The sequence below is a fragment of the Myotis myotis genome, unplaced genomic scaffold (assembly GCF_014108235.1).
Source record: "Myotis myotis isolate mMyoMyo1 unplaced genomic scaffold, mMyoMyo1.p scaffold_m19_p_12, whole genome shotgun sequence".
In the NCBI taxonomy this organism is placed as follows: domain Eukaryota; kingdom Metazoa; phylum Chordata; class Mammalia; order Chiroptera; family Vespertilionidae; genus Myotis; species Myotis myotis.
In genome coordinates, this window is record NW_023416316.1 from 22,612,913 (window position 1) to 22,634,888 (window position 21,976).

At 40.6% G+C, this 21,976-nt stretch overlaps 1 protein-coding gene across 1 annotated transcript in view; it reads left to right on the plus strand.

The window, feature by feature from the left end:
- Positions 1 to 21,976, plus strand: part of GRIN3A (glutamate ionotropic receptor NMDA type subunit 3A) — a 136,375-nt gene that overhangs the window by 55,273 nt on the left and 59,126 nt on the right. The window contains exon 3 of the mRNA XM_036330165.1: positions 8,061 to 9,108. Within this exon, the coding sequence (XP_036186058.1) occupies positions 8,061 to 9,108 (1,048 nt within the window). The remainder of the gene's footprint in view (positions 1 to 8,060; positions 9,109 to 21,976) is intronic.

Below are 21,976 nucleotides of genomic sequence, written 5' to 3' on the forward strand. Positions count from 1 at the left end.
GATGACTCAGATTGGCGCTTAGATGACTGTCTCTTTTGGCTCGACAGTCTGCAGTGTTAGGAAGCAGAGCAGTGGGAAAGGGAGGGTTTGTTCATTCCTAACAGCAACTCTGTGGAAGAGATTGCTCTCAAAACGTGGAGAATGTCAAAATCCATGCCTTTGAGGATCTAACAGTCTAAAAATTTGAAGATGGATTTAATTGGCTGCCAAATACTTACATGCTAGGGGATTAAGCAGGATTCAAGAAGACAGTTGAGTCATTTTACACTCAGCTCAAGAAATCATCTACATTTAATGTTTGATTTGGGGAGCTGTCCCATGTACAGAGAACAAAATCAAAGCAATGCCCTTTGACAGAATTGGACCATCGGTGAGCTCTGCAGCTAAGAAGGCAATTCATGTGATCATAAAAGGAAGGCACATACCTACCACAGGGGTCTGCTTCAGTGAAAGATGCCACAGAGTAAAAACTGAACTAGTAACAACTTGTCATACAAATAGACAGTGGTTCTCCGGGGCCATAAAAAAGGAAAGATGGCAAAAGAGACAATGAAAAACATGAAGGGAAGTAAATGCATGGACCTCAGAGGGTAGTGGGAGGGGGCCTAGAGTGGCAACAACAAAAAATACTTAATTATAGATAGTCAATAGCTGATTTAAGACAAGATCTCTTCCTAACAGGACAGACTATTGGTACAAAGTCCGCCAAAGGGAAGAGAAGGAGGAAAAGAAAGAGAAGATAAAATTCAGAAAAATAAAAATAAAATCTAAGGAAGAACATTAAAGGAATAATGAGGTAACCATCGATTAACCCGCATGCCAGAAACTGAGAGATTACTGGAGGGAGGGGAGGTAATCTACAGCCTAAGGAAGAGACACAACATGAGAATAATTCCTGGAATGAGAGGAATTAGAGAAAAGTCTTGAAGAATTAAGAAAAATCACAGATTAAAGACAAATATATATATATATGTATATATCTGATAATTCAGACAACTGAAGGTCTATGGAGGTTGTGAATAGGGTGTACATTTTCTGAAAGACATGAGATTATCCAAAGAGAATAGTTTGAGGCTCCTCAGTGATAAAGAAGAGAAAGCAACAATATCAGTGTGAGTTTCTGGTAAATGCAGTAGAGTAGAACTGTGGAAGAGGTGAGGTTTGGATTGGAAGATTAGTTACATGATGCAGATATGAATCATATGAAGAAAAGATGGGATTTCTGAACATCTACTGAGCTCTTTCCAACTCTCCGTCCAACTCTCCGTCCATGGGAATAGTCCTTTGTTTTATACTGAAAGGACTTTATTGAGCTTTTCTACTACAGTCAGTAGATCTGGAACTAAATTAAATGTGACCAAGAAATACATATTTAGATTCTGTGCCTAGGAGCAAGTTAGCCTGACAAGAATTATGTGGTAGCTGGTAAGGGGAGGTGGGGGAGTTGAGGAGAATGTCACTAACAACATAGCCAAAGATTTCTAATCAGGCAAAGGGGAAAAAAACAAAAACAAAACACAATTAAGTTCTCACAGGCTAAAAAATTGTATAGAGCTTTATGGAAGATGAACAAATCTCTCATTCCTCAGGGGGAAAATATTAAAAATGATGAGATGATCATGGGAAAAGAAAATCAGCTCATTTTTCAAAATATAAAAGAATGAGAGTACAGATTTTTTAATAATACCAAGAAAGTTCTCAAAGGGAAAAATAAATTTTAAGGCTTTACAGAGCAAAATAGATATTCCCATGTATGCATATGATTAATAGAAGGCAACAATACAGGAAAAGAGCAAAGAGAGGGGGGCAACTTAAGAAATAAAAAAAAAAATGAGAAAGCAGATATACAAAAAGACAAGTTGGTGAGTGAAAAAGATTAAAGTAGAAATAAATATATGACCTAAAAACAACTGGGCGTGGAAGAAGACACATGAAGATGATGGTACATTTAAAGACAAAAAGGCAGATTCAAATGTCTCCAAAATAAACACTGGAAGCAATGCAATTATGATAGAACTAGTTCAAAAGCAAAAAAAGACACAAATTTGTAATAAATATAAAAACATAATATTAGTAAAACTTTATATACTGAATAAAATAGAAGAAAAATCAAGAAACAACAGGCCTTAAAACCTTTAGGAACATGACGTGTGTACATTTAACTTTAATAAATTTTAGCAAATTTAGAGTTGGGAAGAGATCCATAGATATTCCCATATCAGTAAAATGTAATGTGAGTAAATTTAGTAACTAGTACATTTTCGCAAGTTTTGAAAAGTAAAAATGGGGCATGAATAATGTAGTTAATCAGGTAAGTGAAGGTAACTGCTACAGTTAACGTTCTATTGTTAAAGCATCTATGAACACAAACGTGTCCTCAACTGAAAAAACTAGAAGTGGGAGAAGACCTAGAAAGAAGGGATTAAGACAAAAGCCAATTGAGGAAAAATCCTTAAGTTAGTACAAATGATATATGTGGGTCTATAGCAACTAATTCCTAGAAAAACATCATTTGCCAAAACTGACGCAGAGAAATAAATGGAAAGCCTAAGCTGAGTGTTTGAAACAGCCTCCTAACTGGTCTTTCTGCTTCTGCTCTTGTCTTTCTTTAGTTTACGCTCAACACAGCACTGTGATGATCCTGTTAAAATGTTAAGTCATGTCGCCTCTCTGCTCAAAACCCACCAGTGACTTTCCATCGCATGTAGAGAAGGAACAGAGTCCTTACAAAATCCTATTTTTCCAACTCCCTTCCTTATAGATTTTCTCTGACATCATCTTCAACTTTCCTGCCTTTCACTTCCCTAGCTGCTCCTCAAACATACCAGGCACAATCCATCTTCAAGGACACTGGACGTGTTGCTCCCTATACAGAAAATGCCCTTTTTACTCAGATATCCTCCTGGTTGAGAAAGTGATTAAAAACGGAAAAAAATTCCTTTATTCAGTTCTTTACTCAAATATCACTTTCTCCGAAAGGTCTTTTTTGACTTGTCTGATCTAAAATTTCACCCCACTACCACCAACCCTGACACATCTTATTGCCTAACTCTGCTTTATTTTTCCTCCTTTGCACTTAGCAGTATCTAATGTCTCATACACATTACCTATTTATAATATTTATTCTTGTCTCCTTCAGTGGAATACAAGTTGCATTGATTTTTGTCTGTCTTGTTCACTACTATATCCCCCAGCCCTTAGAACAGTGCCTGGCATATAGTGAGTATTATTAAATGAATAAATGATTGAATGGATGATGTGTTGTTTTGTTAACAACTTTATTCATTTGTTTTAATGAATAAAAAATTCTTTAATTAGTACATCAAGTTTTGTGCGCAAATGTGGCTTTTAAAATCCATCTTAAATACATTCTCCACTGATCTTATTTATACTGTGAACTCCCTCAAAAATATTTTTACATAATTTGCAAAGTGCGAATTTTATCTCAGCTCCTATATAAGTCAACACGTATTCTTAGTGCCATAATTGAGAATTTTTATTAAAGTAATAAGTTACCCCATTACGAATTAACTAATAAGCTACATTCTTCTGAGTGGAGTGGTGCAAGGCACAGTTCTAAACCAGGTTCTCACTTACCCAGTGAGACCCAAGCCCTTGTCATACCGTGACAAAGCTATTGAAATACTCTCTAAGTGGTTACCCAGTCACTATCTCTTCCTTCCTAAACATACGTTTTATTCTCAGATCAGTGTTACTAAGGCAGATCTCTGGTTATGTGAAGCTCAAAAGTCTTCAGAACTCCAATCAGCTCATTGTGCTTACCACATCCACCTCCACCTCCTTGCCTTTCCTTACAGCCTTCCTGAATCTGATTTATTTAGAATTCATATCTAGGCTGGAGCAGCACTGTGATCAGCACATAGTGTGGTGTTGTTATTGGTTCTTGTGACTTGGGCTCTAAATTTCTATTTTAAAAAATTAAGATTACTTTTCCCCTTTTTTATACCGACATTGCTCTAAGGGTTTACACAGAGCTGATATTCAACTAAACACTCCAGATCTTATTTATATGATCTTCCATTGGGCCGAGTTGCACACATTCTTAGTATGGTTTGTGAACTAAATGCAACTGTCTGCAGTTGGCCCTTTTCATTTTTATTTTTTTGTTAATCCTCACCCAAGGAATTCTATTTTTTTTTTTTTTTTTAGGGAGAGAGTGGAATGAAGAGGGAGACTGAAGGGAGGGAGGGAGGGAGGGAGGGAGGGAGGGAGGGAGGGAGGGAGGGAGAGAGAGAGAGAGAGAGAGAGAGAGAGAGACATTGATATGAGAGATACACATCAATTAATTGCCTCTCATAGGGATGGAGCATGCATCCACGGTATGTAACCTTGACCAGAATTGAACCCTGGACCCTTCAGTCTGAGAGCCGACACTCTGTCCACTGAGCCAGACTGGCTAGGGCTTTGGCCCTTTTTAAACCACTACTTTTCTTTTTGAAATTATGTGTCTCTTGATTGTGCCATCTTCTCTCCACTTCTACTGCTATTATCATAGCCCTCGTTGCCTTAAGCCCCTGTGGAAAAAAAGCAGAGAGGGAGGAAAAGAGGAACAAGAGGGGAAAGGAACATTTTTCCTCACATCTGAAACTATCTCAGCCCCCTCCCCCTTCCAAACCATTTCCTATGTAGCTGGGGTGGGGTGGGGGGGAATCTTTCTAAAATCAAATCTGGTGATCCCGTCCTTCCCCAGTTAAAATTTCCTCAATGGCTGTCCATTACCTTCATCGTGGCTCAGACCTTTTGTAATTCATTTCCCACCCACATCTCCAGCCTTATTCCTCGCTGCTTATCATACCACGGCTCACCCTCTCTGTCTCTGGCTTTGCACACATTGTCTCCCTGGGTTGACAGCCTCAGTCCCCAGCTTTTCTTCCTGTCTACCTGTAGTTCCTTCTTTAAGACTCAGCTCTGGCACTTCTTGCTCTAAGAAGCCCTCCTTGTCACTCCTAGAGCACACTGTGCAAGGGCCCTGCTCCCTGTTCCAGTAGCACCCAGGTTTACCTCTATTATGACGCACCTACACTGGTTTAGAATTGCCTATTCGCTTTGCTTTCTCCTCATGCCCAGACTGTTTGTGAACGAGTGTGTCTTTCGTCTGTATAACTCCAGTGTTAAGGACAGTAGCCTCGTGTTTGTATCGGTTTTTCTTGACAATAAAATTATTCCTGATTTTTCTTTTTCTTGTTCATCCAAGAAGAGACACGAGCAAGGTCAAAATGAACACGGTAGAATTTGATTTAAACAAAACTAGGGTATCAGTCTTAATCTTTTAATTAACATAGTGAGCATTGAAATTTTACCTCACATTGTCATTACAATACAAAGAGTGTGATGTGCGACTATTAAAGCTATCAGTGAGATCATTTTAATTTACCCTCACCATAAAACAGAAAATAAAATAGACAGAAATAATGTCATAAATGGGGATTCTCTGAGACCCAGTTTCTTGGTACCAATTGCATAGTGAAACTTGCACTGTGGTCTGGGGAAATTGAAGACATATCTGTCCTGATTGGTTTGCCTTTCTGTGACAAATGAATACCTCAAAGACGACTGAGCACTGCCCTTCAGCCATGGCCCTCTTCAGTGTTATTGTCACTGATAAGGAGGAATTGTTTTACTGGAATGAGGGGGTTATGTAATCTCTGAAAGATTTCTGATGACTTCTTGGTGCCTTCTTTTCTGAGATAACTTAAGTATATATTTATTCATTGGTAGTCTTTCAAGGGCCCATTCAGTTGAAAATCTATAATCATTAAGCCCCAATATTCTTCAAATAATGAAGGGCTCCTCTTTCTACAACTTTAACTTTACTTTCCCATCCACTAAAGTAACCAAATGAAATTAACCTATTTATTGCTAACCACTTTATTCCCTAGGCTATGTCAGCAAGAGTGTGTGTGTGTGTTTCTTAACAAATCTAAAAGTAGGTTGCTCATCAGAAACACAATTGTAGTCATCCTTTCCTTATGGTACCTAGATAATTATCAATTGATTAATCTGTATATTTTAATGACTTGGAATCCTACTTCTCTAAAGAAGCAGAAAAACGTTTTAAAGTCTAAGATAACTAAGACTTCATTACTTGTTGCAAAATAGAACTCATTTTAAGTGGTTAAATCCCACTGGGGAGTGCTAACGTGAATAATTACCATTACATGCAATCTACCAAAATGAGTAGTTTCACCATTGCATTTAGTGATAGTAGCATCTTCAAATATGATTTACATTTATATCTCTAATGAAAATTAGTACATTCTTCACACTTTCTGATTTCTCTATCTCCCTTCTGTGGCAGCATAACTTCTTACTGCTTGTATTTGCATTTGTAAATTACAGGGTAATGTTTGTGGCAGGCAATGGATGAATGTGTCTTGCTGAGAGCCTACACTTGTAATATCTGAATTCCTCAAAAAAATATTTTATGGTACAGTCCACATTTCAATTTAATTCCTTTTCATTTGAAATGTGTTTTGAGTACCCTCTATGAGTTTATCATAATGTAGAATTTTGTGTCTCCAACCTGAAAAATTATACTAAAAGACAGGAAAGTGACCTGGGGACAGCCGTGGTTGAAAAAACTTGAATGACACAAAAAAATTGCTACCATATCTGGAATATTTGTTATATGTCAGGAGGTATGGTATGTGCTTTATGTGCTTTATTCCCAACCCTTGTCATGGAAGAAGTATTATCTTACCCATTTTGCTGGTTATGAAGGTTAGAATTTGGTAAGTTGTCCAAGGACAATGCTAGAAGGTGGCTGGGCTAATACTCACAGAGGTGTGTCTGATGTCAAAGTCTGGGCTTCCATTCTGACCCGAGGCCACAAGTAAGAGTACATAAGTGCCACAAACTTTCATGTTACCTCTATTGTCTTATCTTCCTAGACTCTAAAGAGACAAAGCATTTTCCTGTCCCACCCACATCAAAACATATATATACTGACAGTGCCCTGGTTAGCAGAGTTAGGAATCAGGGTATCATTCAATTCATAATTTCCCTCCCTTTGACTTCTGGCAAAAGCTCTTTCTACGCCAGAGCCATTTGTGCTTCTCTAATGACATAGAGGGAGGGTAGCCTGAGGCTTCCCGGAGAACTGCAGATCTATTTATCATCTTTTTGTTTGTCCCCTGGAGGATAGCCCACATGCAGCTTTAACTGGTCTCAGGAGGGCAGATATGTTGATTGTTTTCGCTCTATCAAGAAAAACACTGGTAACAAGATTTGTCAGCTTTCTAGAATTATGAATACAATTTTTAAGCAATTATAAAAGTACTAGAGGCCTGGTGCACAAAATTCGTGCACTCGGAGGAGTCCCTCAGCCCAGCCTGCGCCCTCTCACAGTCCTGGAGCCTTCAGGAGATGTCCAAATGCCGAGGAGGCAGGAGAGGCTCCTGCCACTGCTGTGCTCACCAGCTGTGAGCCTGGCTTCTGCCTGAGCAGTGCTCCCCCTGTGGGAGTGCACTGACCACCAGTGGGCAGCTCCTGCATTGAGCATCTGCCCCCTGGTGGTCAGTGCGCATCATTGCAACCGGTCGTTCCACCATTAGGTTGATTTGCATATTAGCCTTTTATTATCTAGGATATGTATATTTGCCAAAACTTATTCCTTGCACCAAAAAAATATTTATTCAGCTGATTTAGTTGCAATCAAATGTAGTGACCAGAAGACATTGAAGATGAGACATGTTAAGGATGCTGAGAAACTCCACAGCTTGGAAAATATATAATTACCAGTTTACAACAAAAAACAATTAACACCTCCCTTAACTAGGAATAAAGAAATTTGGAGTAAGACCAAGAGCCAAGCATCTAGCCAGGATGTTAGAACCTGAGGGTAGGAGCCCATTGGCTCAATAAGATAGGACTCTTCTCCTAGAAAGAGTCCAGATTACTCATTCCTGAAGAAATCATAGGCAATGCCTTTTTTTAAAGATCAGAGTTTCTTTTTACTGAGACAAAGAAGTAAAAATGAGCATGGCTTTCTGTCTTTGGCTTCACCTCTCTTTCTTTTTGCCTTTGCTCCTCTTTCCCAGGTTTCTAGCCAACACCACTTTCAGAGGCCTCAGTGGTTCCATCAAAGTAAAAGGTTCCTCTATAATCAGCTCAGAAAACAGCTTTTTCATCTGGAATCTGCAGCATGACCCCATGGGAAAGCCAATGTGGACCCGCTTGGGCAGCTGGGAGGGGGGAAAGGTTGTCATGGACTATGGAATTTGGCCAGAGCAGGCCCAGAGGCATAAAACTCACTTCCAAAACCCAAGTAAGCTACACCTGAGAGTGGTTACCCTGGTCGAGCATCCATTTGTCTTCACACGGGAGGTAGATGATGAAGGCTTGTGCCCTGCTGGCCAACTCTGCCTCGACCCCATGACTAACGACTCTTCCATATTGGACAGCCTTTTTAGTAGCCTCCATAGCAGTAATGATACAGTATCCATCAAACTCAAGAAGTGCTGCTATGGATATTGCGTTGATCTGCTGGAAAAGCTAGCAGAAGACATGAACTTTGACTTTGACCTCTATATCGTTGGAGATGGAAAATATGGAGCCTGGAAAAATGGTCACTGGACTGGACTAGTGGGTGATCTCCTGAGTGGTTCAGCCCACATGGCAGTCACTTCCTTCAGCATCAATACTGCACGAAGTCAGGTGATAGACTTCACCAGTCCTTTCTTCTCCACCAGCTTGGGCATCTTAGTGAGGACCCGAGACACAGCAGCTCCCATAGGAGCCTTCATGTGGCCACTGCACTGGACGTTGTGGCTAGGGATTTTTGTGGCTCTGCACATCACTGCCATCTTCCTCACCCTATATGAATGGAAGAGCCCCTTTGGTATGACTCCCAAGGGGCGGAATAGGAGTAAAGTCTTCTCTTTCTCTTCAGCCTTGAATGTCTGCTATGCCCTCTTGTTTGGTAGAACAGCAGCCATCAAAACCCCAAAATGCTGGACTGGAAGGTTTCTCATGAACCTTTGGGCCATTTTCTGTATGTTTTGCCTTTCTACATACACGGCAAACTTGGCTGCTGTCATGGTAGGTGAGAAGATCTATGAAGAGCTTTCCGGGATACATGACCCTAAGGTAATGCTTCCTTTTTAACTCTATCATCCATTATAACTCCATATATTGTGTCTTATGCTGTAGTTTGTTCTTTTATCTAACACAAAATATTCTCTCAGCTCTCTGTAGACCAGTCCAAAATCTGTTGCCTTGTTGAATTATATATTTTATTGTTGTATTAAGTGAAACAAAAAGAGTGAAGAGTTTCAGGGGGCATCTGTGCTAGAGAAAGTCTTTCTGGTAAAAACATCTATTAGCACAGTTTTTCCCTGTGTTATTTGACTGACAGAATGGCTTTCTGGGAATAATGTTACCAAGCATATTCACCCAAAGCATATTTCAAAAACAGATTATTTCTCTTGAAAATGAATGGAAATAAATAGTATAATCCATATTTTAAATAGTAAAGAACCTTTTTTTCACCATTGAAAAATAGTAAAATGTTAAGAACTAACATTTTATCATAAGCTCCCAAAGTCAAATGCTAGGGATCTCAGTGGGTTTATAAGAAGGAATGCTAACTAACTGAGATAACAAGATTAGCTAAGAACAGGGTGTCCTTATAGAGTACAGAAAGCTGTAGAGCTGGTCACCTTGGGTTGGGGGTAGATCACCAACACTTACATTACAATTGCCCACGGACATTTAAGAAAATTATATCTAATATAGGCTGCCTTTTATATTCCAGATATTTGACATTAAAGGTAGAGAGAAGGAGGAGGGTAGAGTTCAAATGAACTGGTAAAGCAGTGGTAAGTTTCACAAATCAGAACCAAAGATTGCCAAAATTAAGTCAGGATGCTATGCAGGAGAAACATAAAGCAATGATTTTAGGGGATTAAAAGTAAAATCATGAAGATAAACCATACATAGCAGTAAAACAAGTTTCTAAGCAAAAGAAACAATCATTCCATTCCCCACTCCACCACAATAGAAAGGTGAAATTATAAGCCTAACCCAGTCCACAAGACAAAGTGAGTAAAACTGGACAAGGTCAAGTTTCTGTTATAACTAGCAAGTTCTTCATGCAGTGAGACAGGCCTAAATGTAACCACATTTAATTTCAGGTAATAAATTAATTTCTGCTAAGGTTCTCAAAAATGTATATATTTTTCCTACTGTTGTTTCTATGTTAAAGTCTCATTTACCTTTTCTTTTTATTTTTCTTTTTTTTTTTTTTTTCATGTAAGGACACCCAGAATATTTGACTAAGCCAGTGATGGCGAACCTTTTGAGCTCGGCATGTCAGCATTTTGAAAACCCTAACTTAACTCTGGTGCCGTGTCACATATAGAAATTTTTTGATATTTGCAACCATAGTAAAACAAAGACTTATATTTTTGATATTTATTTTATATATTTAAATGCCGTTTAATAAAGAAAACTCAACCAAAAAAATGAGTTCGCATGTCACCTCTGACACGCATGTCATAGGTTCGCCATCACTGGACTAAGCAATACTTGACTTAAAAAGTAGGATTTGTGATTTGGATTTATACACAGTTCATTGGTGAATTGAGTCCTGGCTGCTTAAGTATCTGTAATCACAATATCAGATAACTTTCAATGAACATAATAGCTCCATTTTTCTTATTGATCATAACTGTTTAGCATGCTAGCTACACATTTAACACAATTTAAAAAACAGTTAAGAGTTAAGAATGTGAACATCTCATCACCATTTCAGCATTGAGATTCATTTGCTTCAACCAACTAATTTGAATCAGAAATAAAATGAAAAGCAAAAGGCTGTGCAGGACAGACCAATTTGTGATTCACTACATGTTGCAGTAGCCAAGGCAGGCTGGAACCTTTTTTTTTTTCTGATGGGGTGAGGAAAGAAATAACCTTTTTTCTGGCTGCTCTTACAGAGAACCCCAAGGAAGAGGGACTGGCTTGCTGCGCAAATGAAATTCAAGAGGATGGTTCTATCCTCACCTAACTATTTTGCCAGAATAATTTATTTTACACTAAAAGTAATACATGTAGCTTCTCATGGCTCCCAACCATGGCCCCCCACCATGTCTCTTCTGGGAAGCAAGTTCCATGCTTCAAAGCAGGTGGGCTCTTGAAGCATAAGACCATGAAAGAATCTCTAAGTGACATATTTAAGAGATTATATGGGTATTTCTCTGACATAGAATAGTACTATTCATTATAGGCAATGCAGAAAATAGAGCAAAGTAGACAGATGGAAATAAACACCACTGGCCCATCATCCAAAGATATTTTCTCATAGCATTGTGGGATGATTGACAGGTGATAAACATTGCAGTATTATTTTTATCCAACAAGGTCTTCACCTGGATCTATGATCTAAGGTATAGACCTGGGCATTCTTAGAACCTTCCAGCCATTGACATCCAATGTGCTGAGATATAAGACAAGATGAGAAATATCACTTCATAAATTGTGAAGTACATTGAAAAACAAATCTTACCTCTGCTCTTGGAGTTGAAGTGGCCCAGCTGAGAGGATACGTGAGCATCTGAAATGAGCTATCTGCTGATTTTAATAGACTTTCTAGTTCTTCTTTTCCAGCTTCTCACATAAAATGCCCCCTTTAGCCCGATTCTCTCAAATATTAAAAAAGTGTCATCTCCTTAGAGAGAATAGGAAGCTGGTGTCATTTTTGTACAGGCAAATTATGGTACTGCTTTAGAAAAACAGTCCTAGTGAACGTTAAAGTAAATATTTAAAGTTAAATAGACCCGCTGAGAAGGCAAGAGCAAACTTTAACCAAAAATATTAAAGCAAAGGACATTCACATAGCTCTAGCAGGGATAAAGCATTTCCCCAAACAATAAAGACCACCTTTATTGATCTTCATAAAGCAGCATGTGGCTGCTTCATAAAACATATGAGTTCATATAATAAAAGCTGGCCTTGAAGAAGGGAGGGATGCCAGAACTCCAAGGCAAACAAGACTCTGAAAACAGAGTTTGAGGTGAGAGGAAGGAAAACTGAACTACTCCAAACCATTCATTCTTTAATTCATCCAATAACAGCAACTTCTGTTCCAGGCGCCATGCTAGGTGGCTGGGTATTAAATAGTGAGCAAAACAGATATTGTCCTTGCAACGTGGAGTTTAATGGGAAGGAAAGACATTTATCAGGGGAGCCCATAAACCAGCTAATGAATTAAACCGTGATAACTTACATAGTAAGTGAAGGCAAATTATAATAGAATCAGAGAGCCTCACAGGAGACCTGATCTACCAGAGAATCAGAGAAGGGCCCCCAACCCAGACCCGTTCCTTTCGGAAAGTAAATCTAGCTTCGATCTGAAGGATGTAAATGAGCTCACGGGAGTTGGGGGTATTAGGAGAAGAGCATCTCAGGGTGACTGGGCAGCATATGCAGAGGCCCCTAGACTGGAGGGAGATGGGTACAGTTGTTACCACCCCGTCATGAGCTAAGAGATTGGAAAGCCAGGAAAAGGAAACAAGTGGATTTTGATCATCAGATGATCAAAATTTCTAGAGAGAAGTTTTCTCAAAAGAAGAAAAATCCAAGCAATGCTATAGTCTGAGGATAGGTGCATTTCCCATGAGCTCCATGTACTTCCAGATAGAAAATATAATGGGGGAAGTGTTCCACTCACTTTGGCAACAAGAATTCATACTAGATCAGAAAAGCATCCTCTGTAGGAATTGCATTACAGAAATCTTTAATGTAGAAACAAAAAAGATGATTTGGATAAAAAATTGAATGTGCTGATGGTGGCTTGTCAACATACTAAAAACCATTGAGTTGTGCACTTTAAATGGGTAAATTGTATGGTATGTGAGTAATATCTCAATAAAGCTGTTTTAATAATAAGCAAACAAGTAAGTTGCCATGTTACCAAATTGGAAGACTGAATATTGAAATATGTCAAATTTTCTCTTAGTTTAATAGCTCTAAAGCAAGTCCAATCAAAATCCCAAAGGACTTTTCTTATCTGTTGCTTAATCTTCTAAAAATAATATATTAACATTAATATAAAAATAGATTCGAGGGATTTGATATTAAAAACTTAATACTAGTAAAACTAACAGAGAAGCTAATACTCATTGACCGCTCCCATATGCCAGACACTCTTGTAAATCACATTAATATAATATATGCCCCCCATTAAGTAGTCATGGAAAAAATAATAATCCAAGTGAAGCAACTTATACAAAAAATGCAAAATAACAAAAATAGTTCAAAGTCTTGTCAGAGCCCTGACTGGTTTGACTCAGTGGATAGAGCATCAGCCTGCAGACAGGGGGGTCCCGGGTTTGATTCCAGTCAGGGGCACATGCCAGGGTTGTGGGCTTGATTCTCAGGAGGGGGTGCAGGAGGCAGCTGATCCATGGTTCTTTCTCATCATTGATGTTTCTATCTCTCTCTCCCTCTCCCTTCCTCTCTGAAATCAGTAATATATATAGTCTTGTCAGATTTTAATATCAATATTAATTATATTTATCCTGAACAATTAGTTCTTGCTCTTTCATTCTCTTCCTTGTTGTCAATGTGAACTTGGTAAATGGCAAGATTCTCTTTGTGGGATATCATCTGGAGAACTTGGAGGCAAATTTCTTGCCTACTAAGAGCAGATTTATTGTCATTGGTGTATGCATTTAAGCATGATTCCTGGCTTTGTGTTGTTTCCCTTTCTACTTCATCTTATTTTAATAATGCTATTCTGCATTTTGTGACCTTTAAGTGCTTTAAATCCTTTCAGGAAGAGAGCAAGATATACATTAAGTAGTGTTCAAATCAAATAATAAAGAATATTAACAGCAATCCAGAAAAAGAAATAAAATTGACTGAAAAATATAAAAATGTTAAATCTTACTTGTAATCAAAGAAATTCTAACTGAAACAGTGATGAAATGATATTAATTTTTTTCCTCTTTTATTTTTTATTTTTGTTAATCCTCACTTGAAGATATTTTTCCATTGATTTTTAGAGAGAGTAGAGGGAGAGAGAGAAACATCGATATGAGAGAGACACATTGATTGGTTGCCTCCCACACGATAATCTCCAAGATATATGCCCTTGACTGGAATTGAAACCAGGACCCTTCAGTCAACAATGTATTGCAAAGATTTACTACTGTCTTACTCAAAATAGCAAAAACTTGAAAACCAAGTAAATATCCAACAGTAGCACAATTAATATATTGTAATATTTCTCCATTGTGTTATAAAAATGTAGCCAGTAGGGATGATTTTGAAGAGGTTTTAAATGTCAAAATATCAAAATGTTAAATATAAAGTTAGGATATAAGAGCATATCTATATTTCCAGTTTTGCAATATGCATGTGTATGTGCAATAAAGAGAAGTGACTAGAAGGAGATATAACACAATGTTAACAGCAGCAACATCCACGCACTGTAATTAGAGGAAGTATTTATTTTATTATTTTTAATCCATGCTTTCTGCAATGGGCCATATATTATTTATGTAATGAGAAAGTACATGATAAGCCAAGTAAGAAAGAGAATATTTGAGACATAAGACAATAGTCCCAAAAGCAGTGTTTGCTCCACATGTACTGCCACTGTCCGCAGCCTCTCAGCTCCAGGAAGGGTGAGTTCCTCAATGAACAGCACTCCCACAGTAAAATGTTTGCATCTTAAAGATGCTGTGCTTTCCATGGTTACTTTCTGAAGCAAATTTTTATTCCCACCCAGTTTATTTCTTTCACAGGACTTAACGCAATCTGAAATTGTCATGGTATCTCTTTGTTTACTAGGTAATCGCCCCCCTGTGTTTTGCTCATCACTAGATCTACACAGTGTTGGGTGAACAGTAAATATTCTGTAATAAATGGATAAAAAATGGCAGCATCATTGGAATAGGGGTAGAACCTTCGGCAGGGATTATTTTGAAATCAATGCTTTTGATAAGACCTTTCATAACCATTCTCATACTAGATGCTATTGAACGAATAGAAGGAAAACTCCAGTAAGGGGTGCTATCCTATGATACAAAGGCAAAATCTCTGTGTTGGACAGATCTATGTTTAATATATGCCTCAGTCAGAGGTTAGTTGAATGAAATTTAGCAAACTACTTGCCATGGCCCCTGTGTCTTTATTTGACAGTATTTCCAGTAGGTAATGGATGTTAAAGATCTAACTAAAGTTCTGATTCCATCCACGACTCAATTATAAACTTCACTAGGGTGGAGACCAGATCTGTCTTATGCACCTGTATCCCTAGAGTCTAAGCATGCAGCAACCACTCATTTAGGTAAGTGTTGGGTAAATAATGGACTTGGCCCTGAGGCCAAGCAGAGGTGTCCAGTAGGGTAGAGGCAGAGGGCAGGAGCACCGCTCACTTGAAATTGGAGAGTGTACCCAAGTGAGTGCCAAATTACATCCAAGAGTGACCAGGAGTGTTTGAGCCTTGAGATTGATATAATCAGATTATCAAAGCAAAGAAAACCGAAGACCATGATGCCCATCTCTGAGCCAAGGGTCAGAGATGCAGTGTCTTTGAATGGGAGTGTGACACAGATGATACTGCCCCAGCCTGGATGGTTCTTGGTCCCTAGTGGCAGATTGTGGAGTTAGGTCAGAACCGTTTAGTGGTTCAGAAAGGATGAGACACACAGTACGCGACACTTACTAGGAGTTGAAAAATGTGTATTTCCCTTCCCTTCCTGAATGTTCTTCAAGGAACTTTAGGAAAACCATCAGGACTCAGCTAATTCAGGTTGATAAATGGAAAACTGAACAAATGAGCATGTGATCTGTTTATTTCCTCATCTACATGCAAAATAATTTTGAGATGGTTCTTCATAGAAATTTTAAAATAACTGCAGCTTTATTACTTTCAAATAGGTACACTAATTCATACTAACTGCGGCAAAGCGTTTTCAATTAGACACCTGCTGGATTTGCTTTAATGAATGTCTAAGTTCACTTCCTTCATTTGACTACAAACAGAGAATGTGCCAAATTTATGCAAACCTTTCTCATAAAATAGGGGGAAATAGACTTGTAATTTTGTCTACATTACTAACCTGTTTAGTGAGCACTATCTTCATACATAGATACTTTCTATATTAATGAATATGTCATAGGTATCTTTAAATAGCCACATATATCATATATAATTATAAATAATTATCCATATACTTGTCTTTGGACTGTATGTTCACATACATTTATATTATTTTAGAAGTTAATGCAGGTTAATGAGCTCACACGCTTGTAATTTGGGAGAACTAAGTTACTCCAGTCCACTCTTGTACATAAGGTGAAATCACCTGGCTACACCCTCTAATTTCAAGTGAGTGGTGCCCCCACCCTCTACCTCTATCATTCTGGACTCATCTTGGTCACCTCTGCTTGGCCTCACACCCATTCAAACCATTCAAAACCATATGCTATGAAACAAACAGAAAGAGAGCCCCAGTAGGGGGCGATGTACTGTAATACAAAGGACAAATAAGTACTGGTGTTGGACAGATAGAAATATGATGCAATTTAGGTTCGATGATTTGCCCCGTGAAGAATCTCATTTTCATGCTCAATAAATATCTATGTGTGTCTGAAAAAGTTGCAGGCAATCCCCAGAGGGGCTCTTTTTATGTCTAAAATACATATTTTAGCTCCATACACAGTATGATTTAAGGTGAATGTTGGGTTTTTATGATTGAGCCTCAACTTCACACTTTGATCCTTAACCAGATCAGGAGCTAGCATGATCTAACCATCAGTGTATCCATTGGCAAGTCAGGAAACTGAACTCTGAGTTCAGCTCTATTATTAACTCAGTCTGGGAAATTTGGCCGTTTAAGGGCTCAGTTCCCCTTATTGGTTCTGCATCCAAGTCTGCTCTAGCCAATTAGATAGATAGATAGATAGATAGATAGATAGATAGATAGATAGGTAATAGCTAGATAGATATGGTAGATAGTTATTTATAACAAGTTCAGAAAGACATTTTGTCAGAATCCCATTAATATTTTTTAACTTAAGAAATACACTTACCTTGTCATTTTATCAGGAAGCTGATGCCTAAAAATGCCAAATGCCCCAAAATGTTAAGAATGCTAACCCAAACACAACCTATCAGAGTTTCCTTAAATTATATTTGAACTAGCCTGGCCAGTGTGCTCAGTGGTTGAGCATTGACCTGTGAACCAGCAGGTCAGGGTTTGATTCCCAGTCAGGGCACATGCACAGGTTGCAGGCTCCATCCCCAGTGTGGGGCATGCAGAAGGCAGCCGATCAATGATTCTCTTTGCTCATTGATGTTTCTGTCTCTCTCTCCCTTGCTCTCAGGAATAAATAAAAATATTTTTAAATTATATTCGAGCTAGAGATTTCCCCCCCACACATCTGAAGACATAGAATTAATGGAGGTGAATCTATTGACAAATAAGAATATAAATAAATGTAGATATATAAATATGGACATCTCCTATAGTTTATGTGTTTAAAATGATGATCAATCAACATCCTGAAGGTCCTACATGCATTTTGTAACTTCACAATAAAAACATAGATATGATTTCAGTAACAGGAACGGGAAATATCAATTTCAATAAATAATAATAATAGCATTTATTGGATACTTTCTATCTTTGAGGACTATGCTAACTGCTTCATATGAATTTTTCTCATTTAAACCTTACTGCATTCATACACATAAGGAAATAAGGCTTAAAGAATTTATTTAACTTGTCCAAGGCCATATAGCTAATCAATGGTAGGGACAGTTTTCATACTCAACAATACCTGACTGTAAATTATTTTCTATTCAATGTTTTATTTGCACATACAGTAAGAATGTCCTCCATAGCCTCATTTATGCCAACCAGCCCTTTCTTGACCCTTGAACTTGGTCTGAGAAAGCTGCTCACACACAAAGATGATTCAAGGGCAGAGACTGCTGCTGAGGCTGTGACATTGGCATTTGTGCACACAGTATATGACTGAGTATGGCATGAAGAAGTGAGACTCAGAGTGTTCCAGCAAGAATATGCCCTTCCAGGTACTTCAAAAACTAAGAAAAAGGAGCGATTTATCTTCATAGTGTCTTCCATCCACAGCCATGGTGGCATACTGTCACAGCCCCCCTCCCCCCTCCCTGTGAAACGGCAGCTTCTCTTGGCTTGCATTTAGAAATCTCCAAATGAAGCTGTTGTGTCTGAGTATGAACTGGTGCTAATTCATCTCCCCAGTGTCAAATCCCTTGAGCTGTTACTCCATTCCACCTTCAGCACCACCCAACTCATATAAATGTTGTTCAAAGGGAACAGAGACAAAATCAGTAATGAAGTAGGTATATATTGTCAGGTAAAAACATGGATTATAGAAAATATAAAATGAAATAGTCTATAAGAACATTTTACCAGCATTTTTGGTTTAAAAAATTTGCCATCATGTAAAAGGGCCGCTCACCACTAGAATCTACACTAATAAAAGAGAAAAATGGTAATTGGCGTACAGCGATACCGTTTTCATTGGCTAATCAGGGCTATATGCAAATTAACTGCCAACTAAGATTGCAGTAACTGCCAACTAATATTGGCAGTTAACTGCCAACAAGATGGCGGCTAATTTGCATATGTAGGCACAATGCAGGGAGGCGAAAGGGAAAGCAGGAAGAAGCCCCCTGCCACTGACAGTGATCGGAAACCCAGGGGGAGCTAAGAGCTGGGGGGCAGAGCAAAGGCGGCCCTGGGGCCGCTTTTGCCCTGCCCCCCAGCCATGATCGGAGAATCAGGCGCCTTTGCCGCCCTGGCCAGTGATAGCAGGAAGTAGGGGTGGAGCCAGCGATGGGAGCTGGGCACGGTCGAAGCTGGCAGTCCCAGGAGCTAGGGGTCCCTTGCCTGGGCCTAAAGCGAAGCCCACGATCGCGGCGCCCCCCGCTGCCACTGCAGGTCCCCGCTGCCCGGGCCAGACGCCTAGGCCAGAGGCGTTAGGCCTGGGCAAGGGCGGAGCCTGCAACCGCGGGGAGCTGGGGGTCCCCTGCCCAGGCCTGACATCTCTGCCGGAGGCTTCAGGCCTGGTCAAGGGGCCGATCCAGTGATTGGTGATCGGAGGGTGATGAGGGTCAACTCCTCTGGCTGAGGCATCAGGCCTGGGTCGGGGGCAGAGCCGGGGATTGGGGGGATATGATGGTCCCCTTGCCCAGGCCTGAAGCCTGGGTCAGAGGCGTCAGGCTTGGGCGGGGGGTTGGAGCAAGTGATCAGAGGGAGAAGGGGGTCCCCTGCCCAGGCATGATTCCTGGGCCAGAGGCCTCAGGCCTGGGAGGGAGCCAGAGCCAGTGATCGGGGGGAGATGGGGGTCCCCTGTCCAAGCCTGACACCTCTGGCGGAGGCGTCAGGCCTGGGCAAGGGGCCGATCAGGCGATCGGAGGGTGATGGGGGTCAACGCCTGAGGGCTCCCAGTATGTGAGAGGGGGCAGGCTGGGCTGAGGGACACTCTTCCCCCCCTCCCCCCACACCCAGTGCACGAATTTCCTGCACCAGGCCCCTAGTCCTATATAATAACAGCGTAATATGCAAATCGACTGAACGGCAGAACAACCAGTCAGCAGGGGGCAGGTCCAGCGAGCAGGGGGCACCAAGCCAGTTAAGGTGTGTGCCAGCTGGCAGAGGGAGGGGATGGCGATGAGGGGGCAAGGGGAGGCGGCAGCAACCAGGGTGGCAGCAGAGGGGCGATGGGGGGAGGAGGGCGCAGCTGCGCCAACGCGCCGTCCCCTAATCAGCCACTTGGTTGCCTCCCGTAGAGGGAGGCCAGACTGTGGTTTAGGCCAGCTCCCCCGGGGGAACAGGCCTAAGCTGACAGTTAGACATCCCCTGAGGACTCCCGGACTGTGAGAGGGCGCAGGCTGGGCGGAGGGGCCGGCCCCCAACCCCCAGAGTGCACAAATTTTTGTTCATGGGGCCTCTAGTATAATGATATCAGAGGCACCTCAAACCCTTCTTCTTGCCACAGGTCCTGAAATTCTCCCAACAGCCATTTCTTTGTGATAAGAAATTCTCCTCCGGAAGTCCCTATATATACTGCATGTGTTTCAGATAAGACAGACGTTCCCTGAAAGAATTGAGACTTCTATTAGTTTCCTGTATGGATCATTAATTTAGTCTAGGTGATTCTGCTTACAGAGAGAACAAGGTCTGTACCACTGGACAGTTCCATGAATCTGAGGGGAAAGATACCAACTATCAAGTTTGAGGAAGAAGAGACCAAAGGAGGAGGCAGCCAGCAGCGCTTCCTGCCAAGAGCCAGCCTCCTCTCACTCTCTACTCCTCATAGCCGAGGCCACTTCTCCCTCACGTCAGACACAGCCCTCTTCCTTACCTTCCCCTCAGCCAGGCTCAGGAACGAATCCTGTTCTTATTCGGGGAGAATTTCAGATGCCCTGTCCAGATCCTTTCAGAAGTGTGGTCCAAGAGCCAGCAGTTTCAGCATCTACAGGAGCTTGTTAGACATGCAGAACCTCAGGCCCGACTCCAGACCTACTGAACCGGAATCTGCATTTTCACCAGCTCCCTGCCTGTTTCATTTGTACAAGACAGTTGGAGAAGCAGTTCCCCAAAGTGGCAAGGCCCAGCATCAGGTCACTTTGCTGCTGGCCCCATTCTCACCTTTACCCTTGAATGAGTGACATGTTCCAGGACTAGACTTTACCCCCATCATATAATCAGCATCATGCCCTGTGACCAAGTTCAAGTTTCCGATGACTTTTGTTCTGTGACTCTGCCTAGCTCTGGTCCTCTCCCAGAATCTTGGCGAGGCTTTGTCTCAGAGCCCTAGCCTGCCAGGTATCATTTTAACCCAACTGCTAGATGACTTGGCGAATGGACCTGTACAATGTTGTTCACTGTCCACCCAGATTCTCCCTACCCCGCTGTCAGTGTGATCTGTGTTACTTCTGTGCCTTCCGGTCAAACCGGCAACACACCAGTCCATTTTCTGAAGAAATTCAGAAAACAATCCCTGGGGCTTGTCACTGCTCTACCCTCAGTGCAAACAAGTTCTCCCTTGTGTTGCTTTGTAAGCCTTTTCACTCTTGTTCTTTTCCCCATGGAGATGGTAACCAGTTTATCAGCTTCTCCTTGGAGCCATTATTAACCCATTTCTCACCCCGGTCTTCACATCTTGTAAGTGGCTTGAGAGAAATGATCGCATCCAGCTTGTCTGGAGGAATGCAAGGTGCCGTGCCGTCCCTGTACTCACATGACATTAGCATCACACGCTCTTGCACAGGTTCTGACACTGCACCCGAATGCTGAGGGAAGAAAACGTATTACGTAGAGGAAATACAAGCTCTGACCCTGACCCCATGATTTTTCTTTTCACGTTTACATGCCTTTAGAAAATGACTGTTTTGGTTCACTAATAGGACAATGCCACAAGCCATTTGTAAAGCACTCCGTTACTCCCCAAACCCTTTCAGTCCAGTACCCCAGTTTATCTTCTACATCTGTTGGCAGAAAACACATTTCACAGGAGAGAAGACTGAGGCTCAGAGAAGTTAAGTGACTTTGCCAAAGTTCAAGCTTCCAAATTTCAGATCCATCACAATTTCAATGCAAAGTGCTCCCTCATGTTAAACTATACTGAAGAAATGACTAGGCATTCAAGGGTAAGCATGCTCATGGCTCTCAAAGCTTTGCTCAGCACTTCAGGAAGGTAACTTGAGAAAATGATTATCAGAACAAGTAAGAAATTCATAATATGTTCATTTGATTATTGCTCTCTGCACACCTAGAACTTGTGAATTAATTACCTTAGGTTTTTAGATGGTTTAACCTTTCAGGGAGCTGAATGTTTTGCAGGTCAAATACAAATTGAAGCAGCTAGCATCCTGAGAGCCAAACTCAAGTCCAAAAATACAGAATATATTTTACTTTGTGTCATATGCCACATGACTAATAGGCAGCAA